The sequence below is a fragment of the Oryctolagus cuniculus genome, chromosome X, assembly GCF_051225735.1.
Source record: "Oryctolagus cuniculus isolate XC-2025 breed Fujian yellow rabbit chromosome X, ASM5122573v1, whole genome shotgun sequence".
Classification (NCBI taxonomy): domain Eukaryota; kingdom Metazoa; phylum Chordata; class Mammalia; order Lagomorpha; family Leporidae; genus Oryctolagus; species Oryctolagus cuniculus.
This window is the reverse complement of record NC_142888.1, coordinates 133101663-133129662: the sequence shown is the minus strand read 5'-3', so window position 1 is coordinate 133129662 and position 28000 is coordinate 133101663. Positions and strand designations below refer to the sequence as shown.

Sequence of the window (28000 nt, the reverse complement as noted above, 5' to 3'; positions counted from 1 at the left end):
GACATGGCAAGATTCTAGATACATCTGTAAATAAAACACACCAGATTTTTTTCTAATGAATAAGGTGTAGGAGTCAAAGTCAAAGATGGTGTCACAGGTTTTGGCCTGAACAGCTGAAAGAGTTTCTAGTAATTGAGTTGGAGAAAAAGTGTAGCAGGGAATGTCAGATAATGATTTGCTTTGATTTGCCTTTTGTGTTTGTGATAAACGAGGAGTTTTTAGCAAAGAAAATTAAAGCACCATCTTCTAGTCTTTCCTACCAAGTTTCTGTGGACAGAGCTAAGGACAAAGAAATCTCTTCTGGGCAGAGCCAACCACAGCGAGGACGGGAGTCCATGGAACCTCAGAAGCTGCTGAGCGTTGGATTTCTGCTGTGCTCTCTGACTTACCTCTTGTTGGAGACGGCGGCACCCCCTAGGTCACCTTCATCTGCCTTTGGAATACAAGAAAAAACGAGATGGAAAGCAGGGTCAAAGCCACGCCCAAGGGGTATGTTTGCTTTTAGAATGAATGCTCCTCTCTTTGTAAGAAATAAGATTCCTGTCTCAGGTCAGGAAAAAGTGATTTCATGTTGAAAAATAACATTCACAGGAAAGCAAACTATGAAGGTACCTCCAAAAGTTCATGGAGAATCCATATTATGAATGGAGTTTTAAAAAATTCTTGCACCAAAATAAATTTATATTTCACTTCTCTTTTCCATGAACTTTTTGAAGTATCTTGGTATTCTGGTTTGTTTCAGTTTGGTTCAACAAGCTACTCTATGTAGCAAGCCCTTTGCTAAAGTACATGGATTAGGAGTTAAGCAGCCTCATTATCAAGTAGCTCACAGATGGACAAAGCCGTATACCACCCTTCCATGGAACGTGAGAAATTCTCCCCAAAGACAAGTGAATAAATTTTTTAAATGTTTATTTATTTGAAAGGCAGACAGAGACAGAACGACAGCGAGATCTTCCTTCTGTTGATTCACTCCCCCAAATGCCTGCAAGAGCTAGGGCTGGGCCAGGATGAATCTGGGAGTCAAGAATTCAATTCAGGTGTTCCACATGAATGGCAGGGACCCAAGTGTCAGAGCCACCACTCCTGCCTCCTATGATCTGCATTAGCAGGAAGCTAGAATCAGGAGCTGGAGCTAGGTATCAAATCTAGGCACTCCAAAGTGGAACACGACCATCTTAACCAGTGCATGGAAGCGTATAATGAAAGTTGCTTTAGGGGAGGGGTCATGGAAAACTTGACAGAGGAGATAAAAATCTAAAATTAACCTGATATTCTACTGATCCATATCTCAGGGGTTCTCATTGCACACACATGTGCACACATACACACACACTGTTCAGGTCCTTTCTGGTGCTCCAGCTGTGGAAATTGTCTTGCTGATGAAGCTCAACTCCCTCTTTTCTTGAGATCAACTCACAGTACTCTTTCCTCCTTCACTTAGTAAAGAATAGGGTCCTCTTTCACAATATATCCCATATACTCAAAATAAGCCATTAGATATGTGGGGCAGAGATTATTGTTCCTATTTAACTTGCAAGGATACAGTTGTAAACAAATGTACAACCTTTGAACATCTTAGAAGCAGCACAGCAAAGAATATTTGTCATATGCTTTGGGCAAGTGTAATAACATGATATCTGGGGCAACGATCTGAATTTGAACTTGGTTTAAATCCAAGCCCCATCCTTTACTAGACCTCTCCTCAATGAATATCTATGCTCTTATGCAGGAAAGCACAAGTCCTGGCTTAGCAACTTCAGGAATTATTTGTGGGATCTCATCAAGAACTTCATACCTCCAGCAGCCATTTTTGCTTTTCTTATCACCACAGCAATAATGGGGACCCTCTGCTGCCTCACGTAAGCTACTATGGGAAGAGGACACAGGGAACATGAAGAAGGGGGGCAGAGATACCAGTCTGCACATTCATAATTGAGAGAAAATTTAAGGAAGGTGATTCTGGGAACAAAACTCAAAAGCTGTGTGATCTCTTTTCAAATGATCCCCTCTCCCTTTATTCCCTCCAACCTGCCATATCTATTGCCAATGACTGACAGGTTATATTTAAACCAGTGTTTGCAGCTGATCATTTATTTTATTAATTGTATTAACTACTACTAATTTCCCTTCCCTTTGGCTCAGGAATTACAAATGATGTATCAACTGCATTCTCAATTGCCTGAAAATTTACCAAAATATTTATCTACAAAATCATATGAAGACAAGGAAATTTCTGTGGAAAATAAAACAAACTAAATTTTGTTAAACCAAATCTCAATCTCCCAAGAGATGATTACTTGCCTGTCTCTGTGCTGGTTACTAGAGAGAGAAATAAGACAATTACTCGCAAGTCGTTGGGTCAAGTCCAAGTGAGATGAGGTCAGGGAATTGTTGACCAGTTTGCAAAAATATATAAAAGAGAATAGAGAGGGCTGGCTCTGTGGTGTAGTGGATAAAGCCATTGACTGCAGTGCCAGCATCCCATATGGATGCCAGTTCAAGTCCTGGCTGCTCCACTTCCCATCCAGCTCTCTGCTATGGCCTGGGAAAGCAGAAAATGGCCCGAGTCCTTGGGCCCCTGCACCCACATGGGAGACCCAGAGGAAGCTCCTGGCTTCTGGCTTCTGATCATCGCAGCTCTGGCCGTTGCAGCCATCTGGGAAGCAAACCAGCAAATGCAAGACCTCTCTCTCTCTCTATCTCTCTATCTCTCTATCTCTCCTCCCCCGCCCCCGCATCTCTGTAACCCTGCCTTTCAAATAAATAAGTAAATATTTTTAAAAGGGGAATAGAGAGTAGAAATGTTAGAGGGTGGACATTTGGTTCAGCAGTTAAGATGCACTTGGGACACCTGCTTATTATATCACAGTACCTAAGTGGGAGGGTTCCAGCTCCTAACTCCAGCTTCCTGCCAATTCAGATGGTGGGAAGCAGCAGTGATAGCTCAAATAGGAGAGTCCTCACCACAAATATAGAAAATCTTGATTGAGTTCCTGACTCCTGGCTTTGACCTGGCCCAGCCCTTGCTATTGTGGGCATTTGGGGAGTGAACCAGCAGATGGAAGATCTCTCTGCCTCTCTTTCCCTTCCATTCACTCTTGCTCTGCCTTTCAAATAAAATGAAAATAAAATTTTTAATATTTTATTTATTTGAAAGAGTTACACAGAGAGAGGAGTGGCAGAGAGAGAGAGAGAGAGAAGTCCTTCATCTACTGGTTCACTCCCCAATTGTCCGCCATGGCCAGAGCGACACCCATCTGAATCCAGGAGCCAGGAGTCTCCTCTGGGTCTCCCATATGGGCGCAGGAGCCCAAGGACTTGGGCCATCTTCTAACTGCTTTCCCAGGCCACAGCAGAGAGCTGGATCGGAAGTGGAGCAGCCAGGTCTCGAACCGGCACCCATATGGGATGCCAACGCTTCAGGGCAGGGCATTAACCCGCTGCGTCACAGCGCTGGCCCCATGAAAATAAATTTTTAAAGATTTATTTTATTTATTTGAAATGCAGAGTTAGAGAGAGGGAGAGGGAGAGAGCGAGAGTGGGCAGACACACAGAAAGAGAAGTCTTCCAACCAACTGGTTCACTCCCCAAATGGCTACAAAGGCCGGAGCTAGGCCAGGCCAAATTCAGGGGTTAGGAGCTTCTTCCAGGTCTCCCACGTGGGTGCAGGGGTCCAGGGACTTGGCCTTGCTCTGCTGCTTTCCCAGGCTCATTAATAGGGAGCTGAATGGGAAGTGGAGCAGCTGGGATTCGAAACAATGCCCATATAGGATGCCAGTGCTAAAGGCAGAGACTTAACCAGCTATGCCACAACACTGGCCCCTGAAAATAAACTTTTAAAATTTTAATAGAAATGTAGGTTTTTGCAGAATTCAAAAACCCAAAGTGCTTTTAACTTCCTGGTGGCTGAGGGCAAACATCAGATTATGGTTCCTGATAACCTCAAAATTATCACAAGATCAAGAACCAGGTCTAGGAAGCAACACAGAGCAGATTGGAGGTGAATAGATCAGAAGTCAGTTAAGCTTATTTTTAATGTATTTATTGAGAGAGACAGAGATACAGGGAAAGAGAGATAGATGAGAATGAGAGCCAGAGTGAGCGAGCAAGCGAGAGAGAACGAGAGAGAGAGAGAAAGAGAGAAAGAAGAGAAAGAAACAGTCATCCCCTGCTTCATTCCCAAAATGACCACAGCAGCCTTGACTGAGCCAGGCTGAAGCCAGGACCTAAAAACTGCATCCAGGTCTCTCACATGGGTGACAGGGACCCAGTCACTAGGGCAATCACTACTGCCTTATAGAGTTTGCATTTGCAGGAAGGTTGAGTCAAGAGCTAGAGACAGAGGGCCGGCGTTGTAGCACAGCAGGTTAAGTTGCCAACTGCTATTTGTGATGCCAGCAGCAGAAAATGGCCCAAGTCCTTGTGCCTCCATATCCACATGGGAGACCAGGATGAAGCTCGTTGCTCTTGGCTTTAGCCTAGCCCAGCCCTGGCTGTAGTGGCCATTTAAGTATTTAACCAGCAGATGAAAGATTCTCTCTCTCTCTCTCTCTCTGGCTTTCAAATAAATAAATAAATAAAGAGCTAGATCCAGGAATTGAACCCAGGCATTCCAATACGGGACATGAGTGTCTTAACCAGTACCTTAACCTCTAGGCCAAACGCTCACTCCCAGCTAAGGTCTTGAGAAACACTTAATGCCCCCATGAAATTATAGGCAGGAACTAAATTGTGAAGAATGCTGTATTTAAACTTCTGATTTTCCATGAGAAGAGCACCAATTTTGAAGGCCTTTAGGAGGGCACACTCACAAACCCTTGCTTCAGATGAAGCCCTAGAAAATAATGAACCAGAAGAGTCTCCTCAAGGGTGAACAATAGGCCAGGGAGCGCCTCTCATAAAGCAAGATCTGAGCCTAATCAATGTTTGCCCAGCAGGATTCCAGGATAATTACAGAGCAAGGACTGCTTTATCTCCCAGTCTTCCTCTATCAAATGGGAATATTTATTGTGGTTATCTTCTTCCTGCTAGATCATTGTTATGGGATGTGGAGATCAGGGGAAGATAACTTGCTTTAGTTCATAGGTCATTTAATCAAACAGAGCTGTGCCCAGACTTTAGAGAACCAAATATCATGCAGATACTCTGGACTTTGAGTGGGACACAGTGGTGAATGGGATTTTAGAAACACATAACCAGTCTAACAACTAGAGACTGTCAGCAGCACCCTCAGCAACTAGAGAAACAAGGGCTTTCTCCTGGAGGAATGTGGGTGGCTGTGTTCACAGAGGAACATTGCATTTCCCAACTTCCTTGTAGTTAGGCTGGGACCTTGGGACTGAGATTTATTCAGGGGAATAAGGACAAAAGTCAAACTGAGAGCTCCAGGCCTGACTATAAAATGTCCTGCACAACTGTCTAGACCATTTCTCATTCTTACATATACATGGCTTGGAATGAAAGACTATAAGATGGTAGAGCCATAGGGCTGGCATTGTGGCACAGCAGGTTAAGTCCCTGGCTTCCATTGTGGCTTTTTGAGGAGTGAACCAGTGGGTAGAATATCTCTCTCTGTCTCTCTTTCTGTCTCTGACACTCTGCCCTTCAAACAAATAAATATTAAAAAAAAAAAAGACAGTGGAGCCACATGACAGAAGGAGCTGGGATCCCAGAATCACCTGATAGAAGAGAACTTGACCTACATACAAATGAGGCAGGCATCAGAGATAAAAATTTTGTTGTGCTAACCAACTAAGATCTCAAGAATATTTGATATAGCAGCTGAGTATTACACTGACTAAAGAAGCTGGGACTGAAATCAAGACATATCTCATCCTACATCCTGTGGATTGCTGTTACACAGACTCTGGCTAGCAGGTCAGCTGCATCAGAAGAGTTTACAGTATTTGCTTGTCTTAAATGAAGATAGTTGCTGCTCTCAATTGGTTGGGAAGAAGTAAAGGCTAAAGAAGTCACTAATGATTCACACACTTCAACATCATGGAAATATTTTGTTAGTCTCAAATATGGCATTGGTGCTTTGCCATGGGAATCTCCTATAAATAACTGGTATAGGAGGAATTGATATTGTTGTGGGAAAATGGGGAAGATCTCAGTTCTCGTCTCACATGAAAGAAGGATTTCCACACGGATGGGGACAATGAGCAAAGCGAGATTTATTGAAAATGAGAAACATCCTGCCACAGCAGCTAAGAGGGAGGACTCCAAGGGAGAAGCTGCCAAAGAAGCTTTCTGATTGGCCCCTTTCTGAAAAATGAGTACAGATATAATCAATCAGTGAGGAGTAGAACAACAACCAATCAGAAGGCAGGGAATAATAGTCAATCAGGAGCTCAGAGTTCCAGCCACCACCACGGGCAGTCAGTTGCACAAGGAATCCAGCAGCTACTACAGGTTGAGAAGTGGGATACAGAGAAGGTGTCAGAGGCCCACAAGTGAAACAACCAGAGGCTGAAGCAGGCCAAAGAAGCAGTATGGGCCAAAATTGAACAGAGGAAGGAGTTCAAGGACAAAGAAGCTGTGGCACTAGGATCCCATGGCATTTACAGCAATGAAGTGGACAAGGAGACCCAGGAGAAGATGACCAACCCCCAGACATACTACCAGCAGAACCGGGATGAAGTCTTGGATAAGCTCTTGGCCTTTGTTGTGACATGTGGCCAGAAATCCATGAAAGCTACTGTGTCAATAGATAGAAGAAATCAGTACGTGTTCCATGGATGGGTGTTTTAGATGCACTCATGGAATATGAAGATTCAGCAAAGCTCAAGCTCTGCTGTCATGACAGTTAATTATAATAATTAAGTTATTTCTGTGTTTTACATAGGAGAGCCCTTAAGTTGTTAGTTTCTTTGTACAGACTTAGAACTTACCCAAAGAGTTCATTTTTTTCTTCTTATTTCTTAGGGAAATTTAATAAGTATATATTGTGTGTTTCCTTGTGCCTTTTAGACCAAGCAGCATATATGTCAATGCTCATTTTTTTCTTTCTTAGATCTAGTAAGGAAAAAACACAATTCTTTGAAGAAATAAGGGGATTAAGCAGTTTTCCTCCCTATGGGTTCATGAAGGTGAAAGATTTTATGTATTAAAAAGTAGTAAATAGTTACTTGTAACTGGTGTGAAGCAGCAGCCAGCCTGAACATCTATCCCTGACTAAGGGTGAAAACAATGAATTACTTTTATAATTGTTTAGGCTGCTTTTAGCTTCTTAAAATCTTAAAATTACTAGACGATAGAACTTAAGGACTTATTACATTTTATTACTTGGTATAATGATAATGTCATGCTTTCTCCCTCCCCCCCCACCACACACACAAAGATAACCAATCAGGAGGCCAGGGAGCTTAAATTGTATGCTAATGAGACATGCTACGTGAACCAATTAGGGAACTGACATTGGAGTAACCGGTTTTGCATAGATGTGTGCAGTGTGCTCAATCAGATCCCTTCAGCAGACTCAACAACATCTGAAGATTTCATTGTATGCTTCCCCATCTCCCATCGCCCCCTTCCTTAGGGCTCCTAGAGAGTTTTATCATGTTTTTTCTTTCCTTTCTGGGGCCCCTGGATTCCCTATCAATATCATTCAACAGAAACCAACACCAGAGTTCCTAGATGAAAAAGAGGGCTGAATCTAAAGCTTTCAAAGCTAGCGCTCTTCTAATGGGAAGTTGGAAGTGTGACTATTAGTTATAACTTATAACTCATTGACTTCTGCCTGTGAACATTAAATAACAGGGATTCTCCAAGATAATAAATGTATTCAGAAATGGACATTGCAATGGGAATATGTGTGTGTGCTTAAATAAATTGAGTAACTATAAAAATCATACCTATAAAATAATAGCAGTAAGGAGAAATACAAGAACTCAGGCAAGGTATGATAAAGAAGAAAACGAAAAGTAGATGAAAGCCCAAGAAAATGCAAAAGACAAAAAGTAAAACTTTCACAGAAATGAAGAAGCACAAAGGAGAAGAGACAAATATTATGATGAAAAACATTAAAGATATGGGAAACAGGATAGAAAAATCAAGTAGTATGAAATAGAGTAAAGAATTTACTGAAAGTAAAATTAGAGGAAAAAATGATACAAGAGACATACAATTGATTTATTCGATGAAAAAAAAAGAACCAAAATAATCTAACATAAAAAGGATACCCAAAGTTATAGTTTTATACATGTTGCAGAAAGAAAGGTCACTTTAAAAACAAAAGAAGGAAAACTATCTGGCCATACTTCTACCACTCCTTCCAAATCCAGTTGTACTAGAAGCACATTTTTACTCTTCTTTTTTCAACTCATCAAAGCTTTTTCTGTATTATCTTGGTTCATAGTAAGAGAAAAGCTAAAATCTGATCTTGGAAAAAGTTATTACCTTTAATAGTAACTATATATAATAACAGCATGCAGATCAATAAAGTATATAGGAATTTAAACGCAATTCAAAATTCACCATTTTATCTTTCTTATCCAGTTTTCTTGTAGGTGAGCCAGTCCAATGAAGAACTGGGAGATTCCATAGGACAAGCATCGTGTTTGATTTGCTGTATTTCAAGACAGTGGAGAGTAGTCTATTTGCTTAAAATGAGGGAGCAACCATTTGTTAAAATTAAATTGTTTTCCACCTTAAATTACCTTTGCTTTTTTTTTTAAAAAAAATTATTTATTTGACAGAATTACAGAGGGAGCCAGAGAGGGATTCCATCCTCTCTTCCCAAATGCCCACAACAGCAGGCAGAACTGGGCCAGAGCTGAAGCTGGAAACTGGGAACTCCATCTAGGTCTCCCAAGTTGGTGCCAGCTACCCAACTTTTTGAGCCATCACCACTGCCTCCAAGAGTGCACAGCAGCAGGAAACTGGAATCAGGAGCCACTGTCAAATTAAAAATTCTTCCAATGTAGGATGTGTGTGTCTTAAGCTGCATGTAAATCACTAGGCCAAATGCCCACCCCTGCGTTCTTTTTCTCCCTCAAAGGATACTATTGAAAAATGTAGCTAGCTTTATTATTGCTTTGGTTATAAAAGTAATACAAACTTTATTACAAAAAGCCGTCATAAAATACAGAAAGAAGCAAAAAATACCCATAAACCCATCACCCAGAAATAAGCACTGTTAACATTTTGGTGTATTTCCTTTCAAACTTGTTTCTGTTTTAATAAATGTTATGAAATAAGAAGACTCTTTGGTCAATTGAGTTTGGGAAATGCCAGATTCAACATATTTAAATACATGTCTTTCTTCCAGAACTTCTAAGGACCTTTTAACAGGCTAAATATGAGGGAATATAATATGCAAAATTTCTCATACTGATATTTTGTAGTGGGTGTGACGTAAGTCACTTAACCACCTCCTCGTACAATCATTATTTAAAGTGTGTATATTCATTATTATCAATCTAACACAAGTAATATTTTTAAAGTATTTATTTTATTTATTTGAAAGAGTTACAGAGAGAGGTAGAGACAGAGAGAAAGAGATCTTCCATCCGCTGGTTCACTGCCCAAATGACCACAACAGAGGGAGTTGAGCTGATCTGAAGCCGGGAGCCAGGAGCTTCTTCCAGATATCCCATGTGGGTACAGGGGCCAACGACTTGAGCCATCCTCTGCTGCTTTCCCAGGAGCATAAGCAGGGAGCTGGATTAGAAGCGGAGCAGCCAGGACTCAAATTGGTGCCCCTATGGGATGCCAGCATTGCAGGCCAGAACTTTAACCTGCTGTACCACAGTGCCAGCCCTACAAGTAATAGTTTTAAAAATCATTAATTTGCTTTTCCTTTTTGCTGTTCTGAGTTTAAAATCATTCAATCCATAGACACAGTGAGCCAGATGCTACTCCCCACTCTTCCCAGGGCTGACAGGGGAGCCAGTGCAATGTCTAGATGAGAGCAGAGATGTGTTTTCTTTTGGAAGGGTCATCTTAGCTGCCAAGTTGACAATATGGGGGAGCCAGGACAGACACACGGAGTCCAAGATGAGGTGACAACAAAACCGTAGGATGTGTCTGACTCTGGAACTATTGGTAAGGGAGAGCAGATGGGATTCCATTACGGATTGGAAGTTGCCAGTTTCCTCCTTCAGTTATATGAATATTTGCTTTATATATGTAGGTGTTGCAATGTTGGATGCATTTATACAATTGTTAGGTCTTCTAGATGACTTGATCCCTTTATCATTATTCTCATGTAATAACCTTCTTGTCCCTTGTGGCAGAGTTTAACTTAATATAAATTAGGCACCCTGCTCTGTTATGGTCCAATTTGCACGGAAAATGGTGATGTATGTGTTAAGTATCTTTATTGTGGTGATCATTTCACAATACATATGTATATTAATCATCACAATGTACATCTTAAACAGATACAATTTTACTTACCAATTACACCTTAGTAAAACTGGAGTTGGGGCCGGCATTGTGGCGTAGTGGACAAAGCCTTCTGCAATGGAAGTATTCCCATATGGGTACCAGTTCATGTTCTGGCTGCTCAACTTCCTATCCAGCTCCCTACTAATGAGCCTGGGAAAGCAGCAGAAGATGGTTCAAGTCCTTGGGCCCCTGCCACCCATGTGGGAGACCTGGAAGAAGCTCCTGACCCCTGGGTTCGGTGTGGCCCAGCCCTGGCCATTGTGGCCATCTGGGGAGTGAACCAGTAGATGGAAGATTCTCTCTCTCCCTCTCTCCCTCTCTCTCTCTCTCCTCCTCCTCTCTCCCTCTCTCCCTCTCTCTCCCCCCCTCTCTCCCCCCCCCTTTCTCCCTCTCCTTCTCCCCTCTCTGTAACACTCTCAAATAAATAAATAAATCTTTAAAAAAATCAAGAAAAGAAAAAACTATGAGTGGTCTCCTAGGCTGGGAGCTACATGGAAGACCCAACAGAAGCTTAAGGTACCATTGCCAGTTGGGAGCTCCTGCAAGTGTTAAGAAAACCAAAAGGATGACAGGCTGCATCAGTGATCACCAGAGGATAAGACAGGGGAACAGTAGATATCCCCATGGACACCAGTAGATGCTATCTCATAATTTCCAACTGAGATGAGGGGGCCTATTTCCTCTCATGGCATAATACAAGTCAGGAGCAGACTTGTTCTTAACCAAGGCTACTTGCACTGACTGTTTAGCAATGAGAATGATATTTACTTACATTCTTTTCTACTGACCAGCAGATGGGATCTTTGGAGACAAGTCAGTAAGTAATAATAAAACAAAAGACGTAAAAAAATGTGCATTTTCTGCGAGCATTTGTGCTTGAGAGTTAACTGCATTTTGATGGAACCCTGCTATTCAAACTGCAACTAGTGACTATCTTAACACAAAGGTTTATAGTCTTTAACACTCTTGTGCAAGTTATTACTTAATATAAACTGCTGAATGTGGAATGGTTGGATTAAAATCTAAGATCATAATAAGGTTTTTTTTTTTTTAAGAATTATCTATTTGGAAGACAGAGGGACAGACACAGATGATCAGGGTGGGAGAGAGAGAGAGATAAAGAAATTGATTGTATTCTCTGATTTACTCTCCAGATTGCCACAATGGCCAGGGTTGGGCCAGGTCGAAGCCAAGAGCCAGGAGAGGCTCTGATTTCCCACGTCGATAGCAGGGACAGAAACACTTGGCCCATGTTTCACTGCTTTCCCAGGCCATGAGCTAGATCGGAAGTGGAACAGCTGGGACACGAACAGATGCCCATTGCAAGCAGAGACTACCTGGTGTGTCATGACTCTGGCCTCCATTTTAAGGTTTTTGATGTTTCATATAATACTTATACCATTTTGCACTCCAGAATCATAGCTCTTCTTCCTCTGCTCTTAACACTGTGCTATTTCCTCAGCTTAAAAAAATTAATTCCTTAATTTGAGAGGCAGAGAAACAGATAGGGAGCGCCTATCTGGTAGTTCACTCGTCAAATGCCTGCAACACCCAGGACTGAGATAGGCCAAAATCATGGACCGGGGTCTCTATCCAGATCTCCCACATGGGTGGCAGGGACCCAAGTACTTGAGCCATCCTTCGCTGCCTTCCCAAGGTGCATTAGCAGGGATCTGGAATCATGAGTGGATCTGGGACTTGAAGGGAAGCATTTGAAAGTGGGACACAGGTGTCCCACATGGCACCATAATCACTGAGCCAAACATCTGTCTCTTTAGTTTTTTTTTTTAAAGATTTATTTATTTTACTTGAAGGTCAGAGTTACACAGAGAGAGAAGGAGAGGCAAAGAGAGAGAGAGAGAGAGAGAGAGAGAGAAAGGTCTTCCAACCCATGGTTCACTCCCCAATTGGCCACAATGGCCGGAGCTGATCCGATCCGAATCCAGGAGCCAGGAGCTTCTTCTGGGTCTCCCACTCAGGTGCAGAGGCTCAAGGACTTGGGCCATCTTCCACTGCTTTCCTAGGCCATAAAAGAGAGCTGGATTGCAAGTGGAGCAGCCAGATCTCGAACCGGCGCCCATATGGGATGGTGGCACTGCAGGCAGCAGCTTTACCCGCTACACCACAGCGCCGGATCCCTTTTCTTTAGTTTCTAAAATAATGTTTTGGAGTAGGGGCTGGGGTTGTGAGATGAATCAGCGCTGCACAAGCCATTGGGCCTGGCTTGGAGAAAGCATGGCTACTGTTGCCTTTGCCACTGCTTGGGAACAGAAGAGATTGGGCTCTGTCCATGACACCTCCTGCATGTGTCATGGTGTTATCATGAATGAGGTGAATACATCAAGAAGCACAGTGAATACATCAAGACTTGGAGGCCTTGGTACTTCCTACTGTAAAGCAATGGCTCCTTCATTGGGTCTAAGGAGATGCCCAAGACCCAAGCAGACCTTACCCACATTACCTCGTAGCTGATGAAGACTGAGAGGCCACAGCCAAAACCTTTGTCTTCTGCTGCCTGCAATGGACCATGGTCACTGAGAAGACCTTCCACGTGGATTCCCCAGGTGAGAGGGAGGAGTGATGTGGGTTATCCAGATGGTCACCAACAGCCTCAAGCCATGAGGCCCTGTAAAAGACCTCACCCAACTACTCCACTGCCCCTGAGGAAAAGAAAATGGTGGTCTGTCAGGCTCACGCCAAGGTGACCATGAACGACTTTGACTATTTCAAACTGCTGGGCTAGGGCACCTTCAGCAAAGTCATCCTGGTGCGGGAGAAGGCCACCAGCCACTGCTTCACCATGAAGATCCTGAGGACAGAGGTCATCATCGCTAAGGATGAAGTCGCTGCCACAGTCACTGAGAGCCGGGTCCTCCAGAACACCAGGCACCTGTTCCTCACGGTGTGTCTTCACAGAGGCGCAGGCTCGGTTTTCCAGTGCACAGATTGTCTTGGCTCTCGAGTGCTTGCACTCACGGGAAGTGGTATACCACGACATCAAGCTGGAAAAACTCATGCTGTACAAAAATGACTGACTTCGGCCTGTGCACAGAGGGCATCAGCGACAGTGTCACCATGAAGGCCTTCTGTGGAACGCCTGAGTACCTGCTGCCTGAGGTGCTGGAGGACAACGACTACTGCCAGGCTTAGAAGCAAAACTCACCTCCTATAAGTACCGTGCGCTACCGATTGCGCCACTGGAGTGCCCAGAAGTCACCTCCTTAACTGGATGTCACCCTTCACTGTTCTGCTACTGCCACCTCCAGCAACCAGGACCACGACTGCTTCTTCAAGCTGATCCTCATGGAGTATATCCATTTCCCATGAATGCTCAGGCTGGAGGCCAAGTTCCAGCTCTCCAGGCTGCTCAAGAGGCTCGGTGGAGGGCCCAATGATGTCAAAGAGGTCATGAAGCACATTTGTAGCATGGAATGGATATCCTTTGACATAGCTAGTCAATCCTATGAGAAACTTGCATATGTCAAAGGATATCCATTCCATGCTACAAATGCTGCTCTTTAAACCTCAGGTCACATCTGAGGTCGACACTCTAATCATGAGTTCACTGCCCACTCCATAATAATCATACCTCTCGACTGGTATGACACCTAGAGTTGCTGGATCTGGATTCGCGAACACATTTCCTGTAGTTCTACTCAGGCAGCTTTTTAAAAAGGAATCTTTATGTTTTTGACTTTTTGGTTTGTGTTCCCATGTCGCTCCCCGTCTTCGTGGAGGAACGACACAGGACCCTGCGCTGTTCTTTCGTCTGCTCGGCCCTCCCCGGGTTTGCTGCTGGTTCTTCCCGGGTTGGCTACTATCCCTTCCACCTCCGTGGAAGGGCAGTTCCCCCTGGCCGCATTCCCCACTTCCGCAGGGGAGCGGCACACCGCCGGCCGGCTCTCTGGGGGGCTGCACAGGTGTTCCTTCAGATGTTCCCCTTAGATGTTCCCGGTGCATGCCGTTTCTCTCCTCCTTTATAGTCCTCCTCCGCCAATCCCAACTCGGCTGAGTACGCTGCTCTCCAATCAGGAGCAAGTCCTACAGTTAATTGGTTGAACTGGAGGCAGCTGTGCGGAAGCTGTTTACTTCTCTCCCAGCGCCATATTGTGGGAGAGCAGATGCATAGAACAAGTCCTAATTCGAGCAACTTAGTCTAGTCCGGATTGCTCCCCACAGATCCCCCTTTCTTTTTATTTTTTGGCGTTGATACGCGCCTGTCTTCGGTGTCCCGCAGCACACACTCTGCTGTACTTGCTAGAGTTGCCACAGGCTCTTACAAGTCCTATCAATCAGGAAAACCGAATCCGGGTCCTCTCTTCGCCATTGTGAGGAGGTTTTTAGGCGCTGATGCGTGCCTGTGTTCGGTGCCCTGCAGCGCATGCTCTGCTCTGCTAGAACTGCCTGCAGGTGTTTACAAAACCTATCAGGCAAACCGAATCCAAGCCTTCTCATTGCCTTTTTGTGGGGAGGCCTTACTGATGTTAATTCGTGCCTGTCTTCAGTGACCTGCGGCTAGCCGCCCAGGTGCTCATCGCCTCACTAATCGGGCAGACCGAATCCAAGCCTTCTAATTGGCATGTTGAGGGGAGGCCTTATTTCTCTCTATTTCTCTATCTCCGGGCATTCCTATTTCTCCCATTTTACTTCTATCTTCCAGCATTCCTATTTCTCTCATCTTACTTCTAAAACTTCTGTTTCTCTTATCCCCGCAGCTTCCCGCTCTCATTCCATTTCTAAACTTCTGTTTTCTCTTATCCCCGCGGCTTCCCGGCGCCTCGCCCTGCCGGCAGCTTCACGGCTCCGCGCAGCTTCCCGGCGCCTCGCCCCGCCAGCGGGCTCCGCCCCGAGGCTGCTTCTCCGCGCCTCGCCGGCTCTGAGCCGCTTCAGCCCGCGCCTCATCTGCGCGGCTTCCCGGCTTTGCGCGGTCCGCGGTCTCCACGCTTAACCCTTTTGCGTCTGAACCACGGCCTACGCCAGCGTTCCCTATCTATTCACGCCCCGTGCTCTCTCTGCACGCGGCGGCTTCCGCGAGTAACACAGCGTAGCTTGCGTCTCCGCCACTAGGATTCAATCTAAGTTCCCCGGGCTAGCCTGGCGAATTCAACCCAGCGTACGTCTCCGCCCCACGATCTGGCTTCCCGTCCTTTGCTCCCCGGGCTAATCAGACGGATCCCAATCTGGCTTACGTCTCAGCTTCTGGTTTCAACTTTTCGCCCCCTATTCCCGGGCTAACCTGAGAACCCCAAAGTGGCTTTCGTCTCCGCCTCGGCCTGCCCCCCGCGGCTTCAATTTCCCTAACATTTTTCTCTACCCGGTATGTTTCCCCAAGCTTTCCTCCAACGATATTCCTCCCTCATTTCTCCTGGCCTCTCCCCACAGTCCGCGTCCGAGTCTGTTTGCTCTAGCTTTCACTTTCGCTTTCGACCTTAGAGATTTCTCCCAGCTTCCCCCCGTAGTCCGTATCCGAGTCTATGCCTAGGCTTTCAATAGCTTCTTCCGGCACCCTTTTTCGTCCGGCTTTTCCCTAGGCTGTTTGCTAGTCTCTCTCTCCGATATTTTCCCAATTCTTCCCGTTTCTTCCCGTTTCTTCCCTCCTAAGTTTGCTATCCGTCCTAGGTTTCCTATCCGAGTCATTTCTTCCCTCCTAGGTTTCCTATCCGAGTCACGGCACCATTATGTCGCTCCCCGTCTTCGTGGAGGAACGACACAGGACCCTGCGCTGTTCTTTCGTCTGCTCGGCCCTCCCCGGGTTTGCTGCTGGTTCTTCCCGGGTTGGCTACTATCCCTTCCACCTCCGTGGAAGGGCAGTTCCCCCTGGCCGCATTCCCCACTTCCGCAGGGGAGCGGCACACCGCCGGCCGGCTCTCTGGGGGGCTGCACAGGTGTTCCTTCAGATGTTCCCCTTAGATGTTCCCGGTGCATGCCGTTTCTCTCCTCCTTTATAGTCCTCCTCCGCCAATCCCAACTCGGCTGAGTACGCTGCTCTCCAATCAGGAGCAAGTCCTACAGTTAATTGGTTGAACTGGAGGCAGCTGTGCGGAAGCTGTTTACTTCTCTCCCAGCGCCATATTGTGGGAGAGCAGATGCATAGAACAAGTCCTAATTCGAGCAACTTAGTCTAGTCCGGATTGCTCCCCACATTCCCAGCCCTCACTGCCTCATCCGTTTTCAGTTTCTCTTTTATCCTCTCCCAAACACCTCAGCAATTTGTACAAGTGGTATTGTCTCTGGCCTCACCTCTGCTCACATGAGCATTTGGGAGATGCCACTCTTCCTTTCCAGTCCCAGGCTGTTGGGAAGAGGAGAAGCCCTTCAGGGTTTAATTAATACAAGTCCTGAGGAGGATGACCGTCGGGCCTACCCGAGTTTCTGTGGGGGCAGAAAAGCAATGATGTCCAAGGAGAGCAGGGCTTCTGGAAGCTGTGACATCAGGGGGTAAGGGCGGTATTGGGCCCTGTGGAACTGGGGGTCTCCTGCACCACCTACCTCCTTTCTCCCGGTCCCCAAGGCCCCATGTTCTGCAGGCTTAAGATGATCATCGTAAGCACAAGTCCAACTGAGTGCTGTGATCATATGTGTGTGCCTAGGACTGTGTGATAGCAGCGTCCTGAACCACTAGATGCAGATATGTGTGTGTGTGTGTGTGTGTGTGTGTGTGTGTGTGAGGGCACCCCTCAAGTATGCACAAGAGCATGTTCAGTGCTCAGGCTCCTCCCTGGCCTGAGCATTTCACATCCTGGGGGAAAGGTGCTGACCCACCAAGTGAGCCCCACATCCCCTACTCACAGCATTTCTGGGTGTTTAAAATTCAATTTATTTAGTTTGGGTCCCCCCACCCAGTCCTTGTACAACCCACTTCACAGAAAGGCAATGGGGGAGGGCATTACTTGGGTAGGGGACTTCTTTTCCTTTGTATGTGTGTTGCTTATCAGACAATTCTACCCAGTCTCCACTGGCCTTCCCTACTCTTATTTCTACCATGCAAGCAATAACAACACTCATTTCAAACAGGCTCAGCCTGCATGTCTGCCAGCCAAAATAAAAAAAGTTACATATGATTGGCAGTACATTATTTAATGTTGCCTGTTTTTCTTTAGTTTGTTGAAATGTCCCTTTCCTTGATGCCTTAGAGTTTGTAAAATCTTTTGAAATATAGTATACATACAGAAGAGGGTACATATCTTAATAATACAACTCAAAGAATAACCATGGAGTGAACAAATTTGTCTTCCTCTCCCCTCCTCCTGCATCACCAGCCCAAAGTAATTCCTATCCTGCCTTCTAACACCATAGCCTTACCTGTTTTTTTTTTTAAAGATTTATTTTGAAATGCAGATTTACAGAGAGAGAGAGAAAAAAGTTTGTAAAGAGAGAGGTCTTCCATCCACTGGCTCACTCCCCAGATGGCCTCAATGGCCAGGGCTGGGCTAGGCTGAAGCCAGGAGCCAGGAGCTTCATCCAGGTCACCCACGTGGGTTCAGGGACTGAAACACTTGGGCAATCTTCTACTGCTTTTCCCAGGCCATTAGCAGTGAACTGCATCAGAACTGGAGCAGCTAGGACACAAACTGGCTCCTGTAAAGGATAGTGGCATCATAGGCAGACACAATGTGGGCCCCCAGTCTTGCCTCTTTTAAAACTTTATAAAACGTGAGCCATCTTCTATGATTTTCTTCTTTTACTCATGTTGTATCTAGAAATTCATCCATTTGGATGCTTATAATTCGCCCATTTTCACTCCTGCTGTATAATGTCATATCATGTAGGACATATGCATTATTTTTGAGTGTTTTTAACTCTAAATAAAGATTCATAAATATTCTTGCAATGTGTTTCATGGAGCACATATGCAAGTTTCTCATAGGATTGACTAGCTATGTCAAAGGATATCCATTCCATGCTACAATGCCAGTTTCCCAAAGCCATTGCACCAATTGCTTTGTCTAACAGCAGTATATTAATGTTCTGTTATCCCACATTTTTAATAACATGAAATATCATCTGCCTTTCAAGTTTTTGTCAATCTGGTGAATGAGAAACTTCTTTTTTGCAAATTCCAAATTCTTCCAAATTTGTGTTTGTCTAATAACTCATGAGATTGAAGACCTTTTCATGTTTATAGATCATTTGTTTTCTATGAAATTTTTGTTAATGAATTTCACCCATTTTTAATTAGTAGTTTTGCTTATTTCTTATTGATCAGTAGAAATTGTTTATATATTCTGTATTTTAATATATTTAGATGAAAAATACCTTGCCCAAAGTCCTATATTGCCTTCCAAAATTTTATAGTTTTGTCTTTCACACTTAAGTTCCTCAGCTACTTGGAACTGATTTTTTTGTATGAGGCAGAGTCTGATTTCATTTTTGTCATATTGCAAAAATGTATAATTTGCCATTCACGAACTTTGAACAGAATTTCTGTACCTAAAGGCAGTTCTAGAAACTGAGAAAAACAAATAGATGCAATAAATTCCAAGAAGCAATAAATTCCAAGGAGCAAAACTAAATTCTGAACAATGACTACCTGGGACTGCAGCTGGCTGACCATTGGGCAGCATGGGAATGTTGAAAGAAGACAAGTCTTGTGAGCATCCATCCTCTGAGTCAGGTGGCTAGCCTTTCCAGTACTTTTCCACTGTAAGCTTTGCCTCAATAAAAACTAAAACAAGATTTTGCTCTTTTTTCAGTTCTTTGGACTACAGTAGTTTGGATAAGTATTTGCCTTCTGCTCTGGCAAGTCTAGTCTCTGTTATGATGTGAATAACCAGTATACCCCACATATCACATAGAGAAAGTCTATCCTCTCCCTACTGACTTGCAGTGCCACCTCTGTCATTGCTCTGTTTCTGTGTCTAAACCTTACTCTCTCAGCAACCACTGCTTCATTACAGGTCTTGCTATCTGGACAGCAGCTTCCCCCCACTCCTTGATTTTCTAGAGCATTTTATATATTCTTGCTATTCACAACTCCATATTTTTTTTTCAGGCTTCACAAAACATATATGTTGAAATTCCTGCTGGCATTGCATTGACTCTTATAGGAAAATTTCAGGAGAAGTAATAGCCCAAAGAAATTGAGTCTTCCAAACTACAAACATTTATCTCTTCATTTCTTAGCTCTTCTTTAATCAATTCCAATAGAACGTTATAATTCTCTCCATACAGTACAAATGTATCGTTCAGTTTATTCCTAGGTATTTGATAGTTTTAGATGTTATGATAAAATTGTACCTTCTAAAATTACAAGTTCTGTCTGTTGCTGGTATATAGAAATGCAGTTGATTTCTATATGATGGTAGCCAGCAACCTTGCTAATATCATTATTAATTTCTATCTGGTCTGCAATGGTGCTAGAAATCGACATTTTTGTATCACATAAATTGTATTCTATGCTGCCAGTGTGGTTGACTATCTCTCCATAACTTTATTTTATTTTCATTCCTTTCTATTCCCCATTTTTGTTTCTTGTTTTATCCCTCTCCTGTTAAGTGTTTTCCTTATTTTAAAGTTTTTAATATATGAAATATAATAACTCTTTTTCTACCACACCTAATTTCTACCACTAATTTCCCCAGTTTGCCTTATGTTCTATAATTCCATTCATGATAAGTTCTTAAGTACAAAGAGGTTGGCTGCTATTTCAGTGAATAAGGAAATGCGTATGTTTGTTTATATGAGTAATTTTCCATGCTTCCTAACATCAATCTGTTTTGGTATCATAGGGTCTTGGCCTGTATCCCTTGGAAAATAGAGCATGCGACAAAGTTTATATGCTAGTATTCTATGACGGGGTATCATATAGATGTCTTCACGCAGAGGGTGAAGAAACCACTAGCTTTTTCAGAAGGTGTTCCAAGTCCAATCCTTCAAAAGGCAGTTATGTCCTAAAAACACTTAAAAAGAGTTGGTAACCCTAGCTACAGTTTCAACTGCTGCAGCTTCTCTGGGAATTCTAATGGATGGGTATCTTCTTCCACCCATTTTACACATCCCTCCTCCTCAGTCAGCCCTTCAATGGACTAGGTGGCTTGCCTGCTGGGGTGACTCATCTTCATCTTTGATGGGTCTAAGCTCCACAGCTTGCAGTTTGGTGGAAACTTTATTGTGTTCCTGGTGGAACTGCTTCATTTGCCCTGATTACAGGAAGTAGGATCATTAATTCAATAAAGTCAATCCAACTCCAAAGTCTATCCTAAGTGTCCATTTCCTAAGACCAATACCTCATTTCTGACAACTGTTTTCTAAGCCTGGGTTCACTGGAAGATAGAGTGTGATTTGAGACATGTATGCGAAAACCTTACTGTAGGATGCAATTCCATGAGTGCAAGAGTAATAGGGAAAGGAAAATGAGGCAGGGAAGGATGGAAAGAAAATACAAATTTGCGTGCTCCTAAGCTTGTCACTGCTACTGAAGAAAATACAGCTTGTTTCTCAGTCCCCCTGGATACCTCCAGATAGGTGGTATACAACCATAGCACATTGGATTCCCAAGGTAGGGAATTGATCTGCTACTATTTAAAAAAAAAAACACACACACAAAGATGGTACATATCTATGGGGTATTATATGATGCTTTGATACACACATACGTTATGTGATGTCCAATTAGGTAAACAAATATATTTCCTCTAACACTTAACGTCTCTTTATGGTGAAAACAATCAAAATCCTATATTCTAGCTTTTAAAATAAATTAGTCACATCCACTGTGCAATAGAATCATAGAAATTCTTACTCCTCTCTAGCTGTAACAGTACCCATTAATAAGCCTTTCCCCATCACTTGCTAGCAGGTTTTTGTCTCATTTCTCTCACTGCTCAAAGTTCATCCTCCTGGGCCATAACTTTCTCACACCCCTGAGTTGTTTTGCTGGTTCCAGAAGGGCTAAGAGTCATGACAGCCTCCATGGATGCAGTCAGACTGAGCTTGAATGCAGATTCTCTGGGAGTAGTGAGCATAATAGAGGTCGTTAAAGAAACTGACCTTCACTTTGGAAAAGGCCGAAGGAGTCAGATTTATTAAGAGATGTAGCAATTGCAGAGGCAGTCAGGGATTTTGATCGTTTATGTGCCTGAGGGTCTGGGAATTAGATGAAGGCTGAGAAAATATGGAGGGGTATAAAATTGAATGAGGCCATGTGTACTGAGGTTCCTGTATTTGGACAAACAAGGCAATTCTAATCCTAAATATTTCAGAGGTGTATAAAGGAAAATCTGGTCAGTTACAGACTAATTGTAAGAGATACTGGAACATCGGTTTCCTAAATAGCATTACTGCCAACAACATTGGACTCCCACCAGCAACACTGAAGAAATTGTATGCTTTCACATTCTCTCCAACACTTCATATTGTCAGACTTTTTGAGAATTGAATGGGAGTACAGTGGCATCTCATTGCAGTCTTGATTTGCATTTCTTTGACCACTAACACTGAGAAGTTGAACATGTCTTCATATGTTTATTGGCCCATATGTGTTTCTCTATTTGTGAATTCTGTTTGTCTATGAAATATCATGTCTTTTCCTCATTTCTCTACCAGATTGTTTGTTTTTCTTATTAATCTGTAGTCTTTTATATTTTCAAGATAGGAATTTTTTGTCACTTGTGTTTCTTGAAAATATATTCCCCTTATGCACATCTGGTCTTTTTTGTACTTTATGTATTTTTTGATGAATAAAAGTTCTTGATGTTGGGGCTGGTGTTGTGGTACAGTGGGTTAAGCCATATCCTGCAACTCCAACATCCTGTATGAGTCTGTGGGTTCAAGTCCTGGCTGTTCTACTTCTGATCCAGTTTCTTGCTAATATACCTGGGAAAGCAATGGAAGAAAGCCCAAGTGCTTGTGCTCTTGCCATTCACATAGGAGACCCAGATAGAGTTCCTGGATCCTGGCTTTTGCCTGGCCCACTCCTGGCTGTTGTGGCCATTTGGAAAGTGAAGCAGTGGATGGAAGATAGATCTCTCTCTCTCTCTGTCTGTGTCTCTGTGTCCCCTTATCTCTGTGTAACTCTATCTTTGAAATAAATAAATCTTTGTAAATAAGTTCTTAATGTTAATAAAGTTAAACATCACTATTGTATTTTATTGTGAATGGTTAGCATTAAGAGCTTTAAATGTGTGTTTTTACGTGTAAGTATTTAATGCACCTGGAATATATTATTCTTTTGTATATCACATGAAGTTGGGTTCCAATGTCATCTTTTCAAATATAAATATTTTCCAGCTTCAGTTAAAGCCCTTCCTCACTTACCTAACATGCTAAGTACATCATGTACCATACAGTTCTGTGCATGCACAGGTGTGTTTCTGGGCGCTGTGCCTGCATCCATTTATGGGTACAGACTAGAGTTCACCACCTCTTACATTCTTTAAGTTCCACTAAAGCTGGCTAATTCTGATTTTCTGTGTTTTCCTGAGTGTACAAACGGCTCTAGGCGTCATCAGGTAGAAGCTGCCTCCCTGCTACCCCCATGAATTCTGCTCAGGCCTGTTAGGGCGTGGGCTGCGCGGTGAACCAGCCAGAGGCTGGGGACGACCTCCAGGTTTTTAATCCTTCCGGGTTCAGTCGCACACCTGCTTGGGCCCTTAGCGCAGGGCCTTTTTTGGTTTCTAAAGGGTCGCTGCGGTGAGCTCGCCGCGTCAGGTGGACCTAGGAGTGGGCGGGCTCAGGGGCGGGGGCGAGGGGCGGCAGTGGGCGGGGCGTGGGTGGAGCTCCGCCCCCGGCCGCCCGGCGCGCCGCCTGCGGGGTGGTGACAGGCCCAGCAGCGCCAAGTCCCCGCCGCCTCCGCAGACTCCGCCGCCGCACAGGCCTGGGCCCTCGCACTCCCAGCGCTGCCTGGACCAGCAGCCTTGTGTCCCGACCCCTGGAAGATGACGCTCAAAGCGAGCGAGGGCGAGGGTGGGGGCAGCATGCGGACGGCACTCTCCGACCTCTACCTAGAGCACTTGCTGCAGAAGCGCAGCCGGCCAGAGGTGAGCGGGCCCGGTGGGTCCTCTGGGTGCGGGGCCGGGACTCAGCTCCGGGCCCGACCATCAGCCTGAGGACTTCCTCTGTCCCCGGGAGAATCAATCCCTGGGGAGCCTGTCCTTGAGGGTGTTGGTCCCAGGATGGAGGCCGCGGCAGCTTGCGGGGTGGGGGCCCAGCGAATGCGCGGCGGGGTTCATGCTGGGCTCGGAGTGCGGTGGATCCGAACAGTCCTGCTAGATGGCAATCTGGAGGCCGCAGCCTGGACAGAATGCTCGTTAAGGTCAAGGGAAACTTCCTCATGGATGGAAGTCACAATAACAGAAACACTTTAAGAGCACACTCATGAGAATGTCTGCTTGCTGGTTGTTGAACTGCCTGTGTTTGGGTCAACTTCTGGCTTGAAATCGCTCACTCACTGTCCCTCTGCAGTTAGGACAGCCCCCTTGTGCTCTGCTGCAAATAGGGTAGCCTGTGTGGATTGAGGGGTGGAAGAAGGAATCCAAGGACTTGGAAGGTTATCCTGCCCTCAGGATTCCAGTGATGGTCAGTAAATACCTATTACCCTTTGTCTTCAAAGATGCCCTGAGGGGAGGTTGTGGCTATCTGCTGTTTTGTAGCAAGTCTTCAGTACTGTGAGCATTTTCCTGGTATTATCTGCTGTGCATTTGGGGATCTCTTAGGCAGGGGCACAGCCACAGGACTGCTCCCTCCTTCTCTCCCTCACTCATCTGAACATCGATGCTGCCTCTCCAACCAAGCAGCATCTTCTCCCTGTGGCCTGGAGAGTGTGTCAAGAGAGATACACACACAAAGACGCTAGATGCTGCATTCATTCGTTAGTACATATAAGCTCACTGGCCAAGACCATGATACTAGCCATTTGCTTTTAAAGACACAGTTTCTCTGTCCTCTTGCAGGTCAGGGGTATTTCACACTCAAGTGTTTAAATATCTTTAAGTGGGCCCTTAGAAATACTTGCTGAATTAATTAATAAACAAAGAGGTGGACATTAGAGAATTAGAGTAACTTTCCAATTTCACAGAAAAGTAAACTGAAGATCACTAAGACACCTCTGTCTGTCATTTCAAATCATGATTACAACACCGTGGGCCTCAGTGTGGAAATGAGCAGCCATGGAAAATGCTATTGCTATAGAGATGAGAATCGATGTTCACTTGACTGAACTTTCAAAAAATCTGTTTACTGAATTTATTTGGACACTTTTATTGAAATATACTTATATAATAGAATTCACTAATTATTTTTGTGTAGTTTGATGAGATTTGACACATATATACAATCATATAACTATTATCACAATCATGACATATAACAAACATTTGCATCATTCTAGAAATTTCCCTTGTGGCCCTTTGCAATAAGTCTCCCCTTACCTGGAGCCTGGCAACCACTGATCTAACACTGCACACTTGCCTTGTTTTGGATTGTGTATAAATAGAATCATAAACTATGTAGTATTTTGTGTCTGCTTCCTTATGCTTGAAAGAATGTGTGCCTTTTTGAAAAGATGCCCTTTCACTATTGGAGTGGTTCTGTATATACACTCTCTGAGGAAACAGCAGTTTTCCTTGGGCTATGAGTTTATCATAGAATATCAAATACACTTAGATAATTTGTTTCAATATTATTTAAGGATTTAAAGAAGCTGGAAGGTGGAATAAGAAAACTTGCTAACCTTTCAAATAAAATAGTGTATAGATCTGCCAAGGTACACATCAGAGGGAGAATTTGCAAATGAGGTTCATCTTCCCATTGGGAGCTTTACCACTCTTTGCCACAACACTAGGCTCTGCATCTCACTTGCTGTGTGGCCTTGGGCAAGCTGCTGGAAGACTCTGTGCCTTAGGTTTCTCTTCTCTATGCATTGGTTCTTAAGACATCAGATGCTGCGCTATGCCACATTCTGATGCAGTATTGATTGCAGATCTATGAAGTAAATAAGGAAACATGCAGATGCACAAATTAAGACAGCAGCATGGGGTGGTGCAATTGAGGTATGACTGCTGGATCCTACATTTGGCAGTATCCAGGATATAATGGACAAATAACAGTCCAGGCAGACACCAACGGTTTTGCTGAATACCATACATCCTGTGATGTCTTGCCAGAGGCTGGAATATTCATAATCTGCCCCTAATTATGATTTTTCCAGAAAAAGAATTTTCTGCACACTTGCATTTGATTGTTTCATGACAAGAGACACTTTCCATGTAAGGCTTTTCTTTTCACAGAAGGGATACTAGAAGATGAAGTGCAATTTTTAAATTATTTCAGCTTCTCCCCAACTTTCCCAGTAAGTGATGCCGGTCCAGTGCTTCCCTATCCTTCACCAGCAGGAACGTTTTTCTTTTAAAACTAGAAAGACTAGTATACCTTGCAGATAAGAATCTGGTTTGATTGTGGCTAAGTAGGATAGAGCTCTGTTCTTTTCTAAGTCATCTGCTAGCCTTTGAAGGAGAATTTCAAGTCAGGATCAGCATTGCTCAACCTTGGTGCTGTCATCATTTTGGGTCTGATCATTCTTCATTGTGAAAAGTACCATCTTGCGTCTGTCCCCACCCTAGTTGTAGGGATCAAGAATGTCTTCAGAGATTGCCAAGGAGGGAAGATGAAAAGAATTGACATTTTATTGATGCAGAGATTTTTTTCCCTGGAAACAATGACTTGCTTTAACCTTTCAGTGTTACTTAAAAAGAAGGACACTGGGTGTGGAGTACAAAATGACAAGAATAAAAAAAATCATATTTCAAAATTGGCTGGGGATGGGGGTGGGGTATCAGTGATGCTAGATGTGGAGAAGAGGAAATAAAACCCTGAATTAGGGAACCAGAAGATAGCTTTCGTAACATGGAATTTTCTGATTTTTCACTTTTTCTTTTTTCCTTCATATAAAGAAATATTTGAGCAAAACACCTAATAAGTTTTTACTCAAAGGTCGCTTTCCCTGTGAGGTCTTTTCTGTTTTATTTTCTCCCATAGTACACATCATTGTCTTCAAAAAATTCTGTCTAACCAACGTGCAGTTTGTAGCCCTGACACAAGGTTGCCTATGCAGTCTTTCCTTGCAACAATGATAAACTCTGAAGTCCATAGTTTAACTCCTGGAGCCTAACACTGATTGTCCTGTAAGCTTGGACAAGTCTCTGAACCACTTTGTGCTTGCAAATATTGATCACAAAATGAGGATGTGAATTTAATGAGTGGCATTATTTACCAATAATTTCAGCAGGGTTTAATGGCGGGCAGTGTGAGGACTCAACACCAGGTGTCTGGATTTGCAGTCCTGTGTGTCTTCTCTATGGAACTTGGCTTTCCTGTTTTTCTACAGTGGAAGGAGAAGCCGAGTGCATTGGGCAGATAAGTTGTTGGAAGCTTGACCTTTGGATGGGTTCTTAGGCCTTGCTCTCTCCCCAGTTCTTATCATGTGGTTAAACAGTGCTAATCTCTTTCAAAAACCTTGAGGCATTCTTGGCTTTCTCACAGTTTCTCGTGTGTGTGTGTGTGTGTGTGTGTGTGTGTGTGTTTTCCCAATGTAGACCAGGATATTGCCCAGGCAGAGAGTGGGTTTTCCAGCTGTGGCAGGCTGGCAGCCCCCAGGGTCTGCTGTCTCCTTCTTGTACTTGGCTTTCTAGGTCTTGTGGCTGTCATGGGCAAAGAGGCCAACCATGGACTAAAACAGTCTCTTTTTCCTGATTCTCTCCCTTGCTCCTAAAGCCAACTGTAATTGCCCCTGTAGTGTTCAGCCCCACCACTGTCCACCCCCTGCCAAGTTTGTTTTTAAATTCCAACTTCCTTTGAGTAACTGCCTCTGTCCTTTGAACCCTGCTGCAGATGTTTCCTCCGAAGGGGGTTTCAGAGCAGCAGGCATTGCTTTCAAGGGCAGAGGCTGCAGAGCAAAGGCCAGACATGGAGTTGCAGACAAGTGTTTACCACTGTTCCTCCTGAATTTAAGATGTCATCTTAAAACACAGCCACTTCCATCCTGCCTTTACTTTGGTTGCGGGGGTGGAGGGCAGGATTTCCATAGCCCTGGGACCTCTTGTGTCTACTGGAGATGGCGCTGCAGTTTCATGGAGACATTGTGGAGGTTGTGAAGTAGGCTTTGTGAAATGGAATCTACCCTTGACCTTCATTATTTGTTCAACATTATTCATGTCACTTTGCATAGCCTAGCTCCTGTGATACCTGCAGTGAGGAGATGTGGAGGCCGATGGAAGGAGTTCCTATAAGATGGGGTTGCATGGAAGCTGGCCCTCCCTTTTGAAGAGTCTCAGGAAGACAGGGTGGCTCATGGACAAGTTCATGGTAGAGAAAATCCTGCTTTGCTTTCAGAAGCCTTGACTTGGGAGTTTGTTCTTTAGTTAGCACACTGGAGGTTTCCGTTTTTCTTAGTCATCATTTGCAACTTCTGGTGAGTGTGGTAGTGACTCTTAGTCATTGCAAAGCAGGGTGTCTGGCTGGATAAGCACATTTGCAAGACCAACCTTTGGGATAGCAACTCTTGAACTTTTCTGACTAGAATGTGCTCTACCTCTAGTAAACTTTGCTGAGTCCTTAATTTAAAGGCTGACATGTTAAAAGTAATCATTGTAATCAAGCTGAGTAAGAAAAA

At 44.0% G+C, this 28000-nt stretch overlaps 2 protein-coding genes and 2 pseudogenes across 2 annotated transcripts in view; all 4 read left to right on the top strand.

Annotated features, from left to right (window-relative positions):
- The first annotated feature begins 309 nt into the window (after nucleotides 1-309).
- On the top strand, nucleotides 310-9206 carry SMIM9 (small integral membrane protein 9). Its single transcript, XM_051836030.3, has 3 exons — nucleotides 310-489; nucleotides 1733-1862; nucleotides 8503-9206. Exons 1-3 carry the CDS (start codon nucleotides 336-338, stop codon nucleotides 8528-8530), a joined length of 312 nt encoding a protein of 103 aa, XP_051691990.1. The 5' UTR covers nucleotides 310-335; the 3' UTR covers nucleotides 8531-9206.
- On the top strand, nucleotides 1895-6719 carry LOC103345413 (V-type proton ATPase subunit G 1 pseudogene; annotated as a pseudogene).
- A 3645-nt stretch (nucleotides 9207-12851) lies between the features above and the next one.
- Nucleotides 12852-13668, top strand: LOC108175728 (RAC-beta serine/threonine-protein kinase pseudogene; annotated as a pseudogene).
- A 9602-nt stretch (nucleotides 13669-23270) lies between these two features.
- The window catches only part of MPP1 (MAGUK p55 scaffold protein 1), a 32086-nt gene continuing 27356 nt past the window's right edge, over nucleotides 23271-28000 (top strand). Inside the window, exon 1 of the mRNA NM_001171384.1 lies at nucleotides 23271-23372. Within this exon, the coding sequence (NP_001164855.1) occupies nucleotides 23271-23372 (102 nt within the window). The remainder of the gene's footprint in view (nucleotides 23373-28000) is intronic.

What these genes read in the sequence shown, in the direction of transcription:
- SMIM9 (XM_051836030.3), top strand. Translation starts at nt 336, where the DNA reads ATGGAACCTCAGAAGCTGCTGAGCGTTGGATTTCTGCTGTGCTCTCTG. An exon ending in GTCAAAGCCACGCCCAAGGG is followed by an intron (nt 490 to 1,732) that starts GTATGTTTGCTT and finishes GCTCTTATGCAG; the next exon opens with GAAAGCACAAGTCCTGGCTT. An exon ending in GGGACCCTCTGCTGCCTCAC is followed by an intron (nt 1,863 to 8,502) that starts GTAAGCTACTAT and finishes TTTCTTATCCAG; the next exon opens with TTTTCTTGTAGGTGAGCCAG.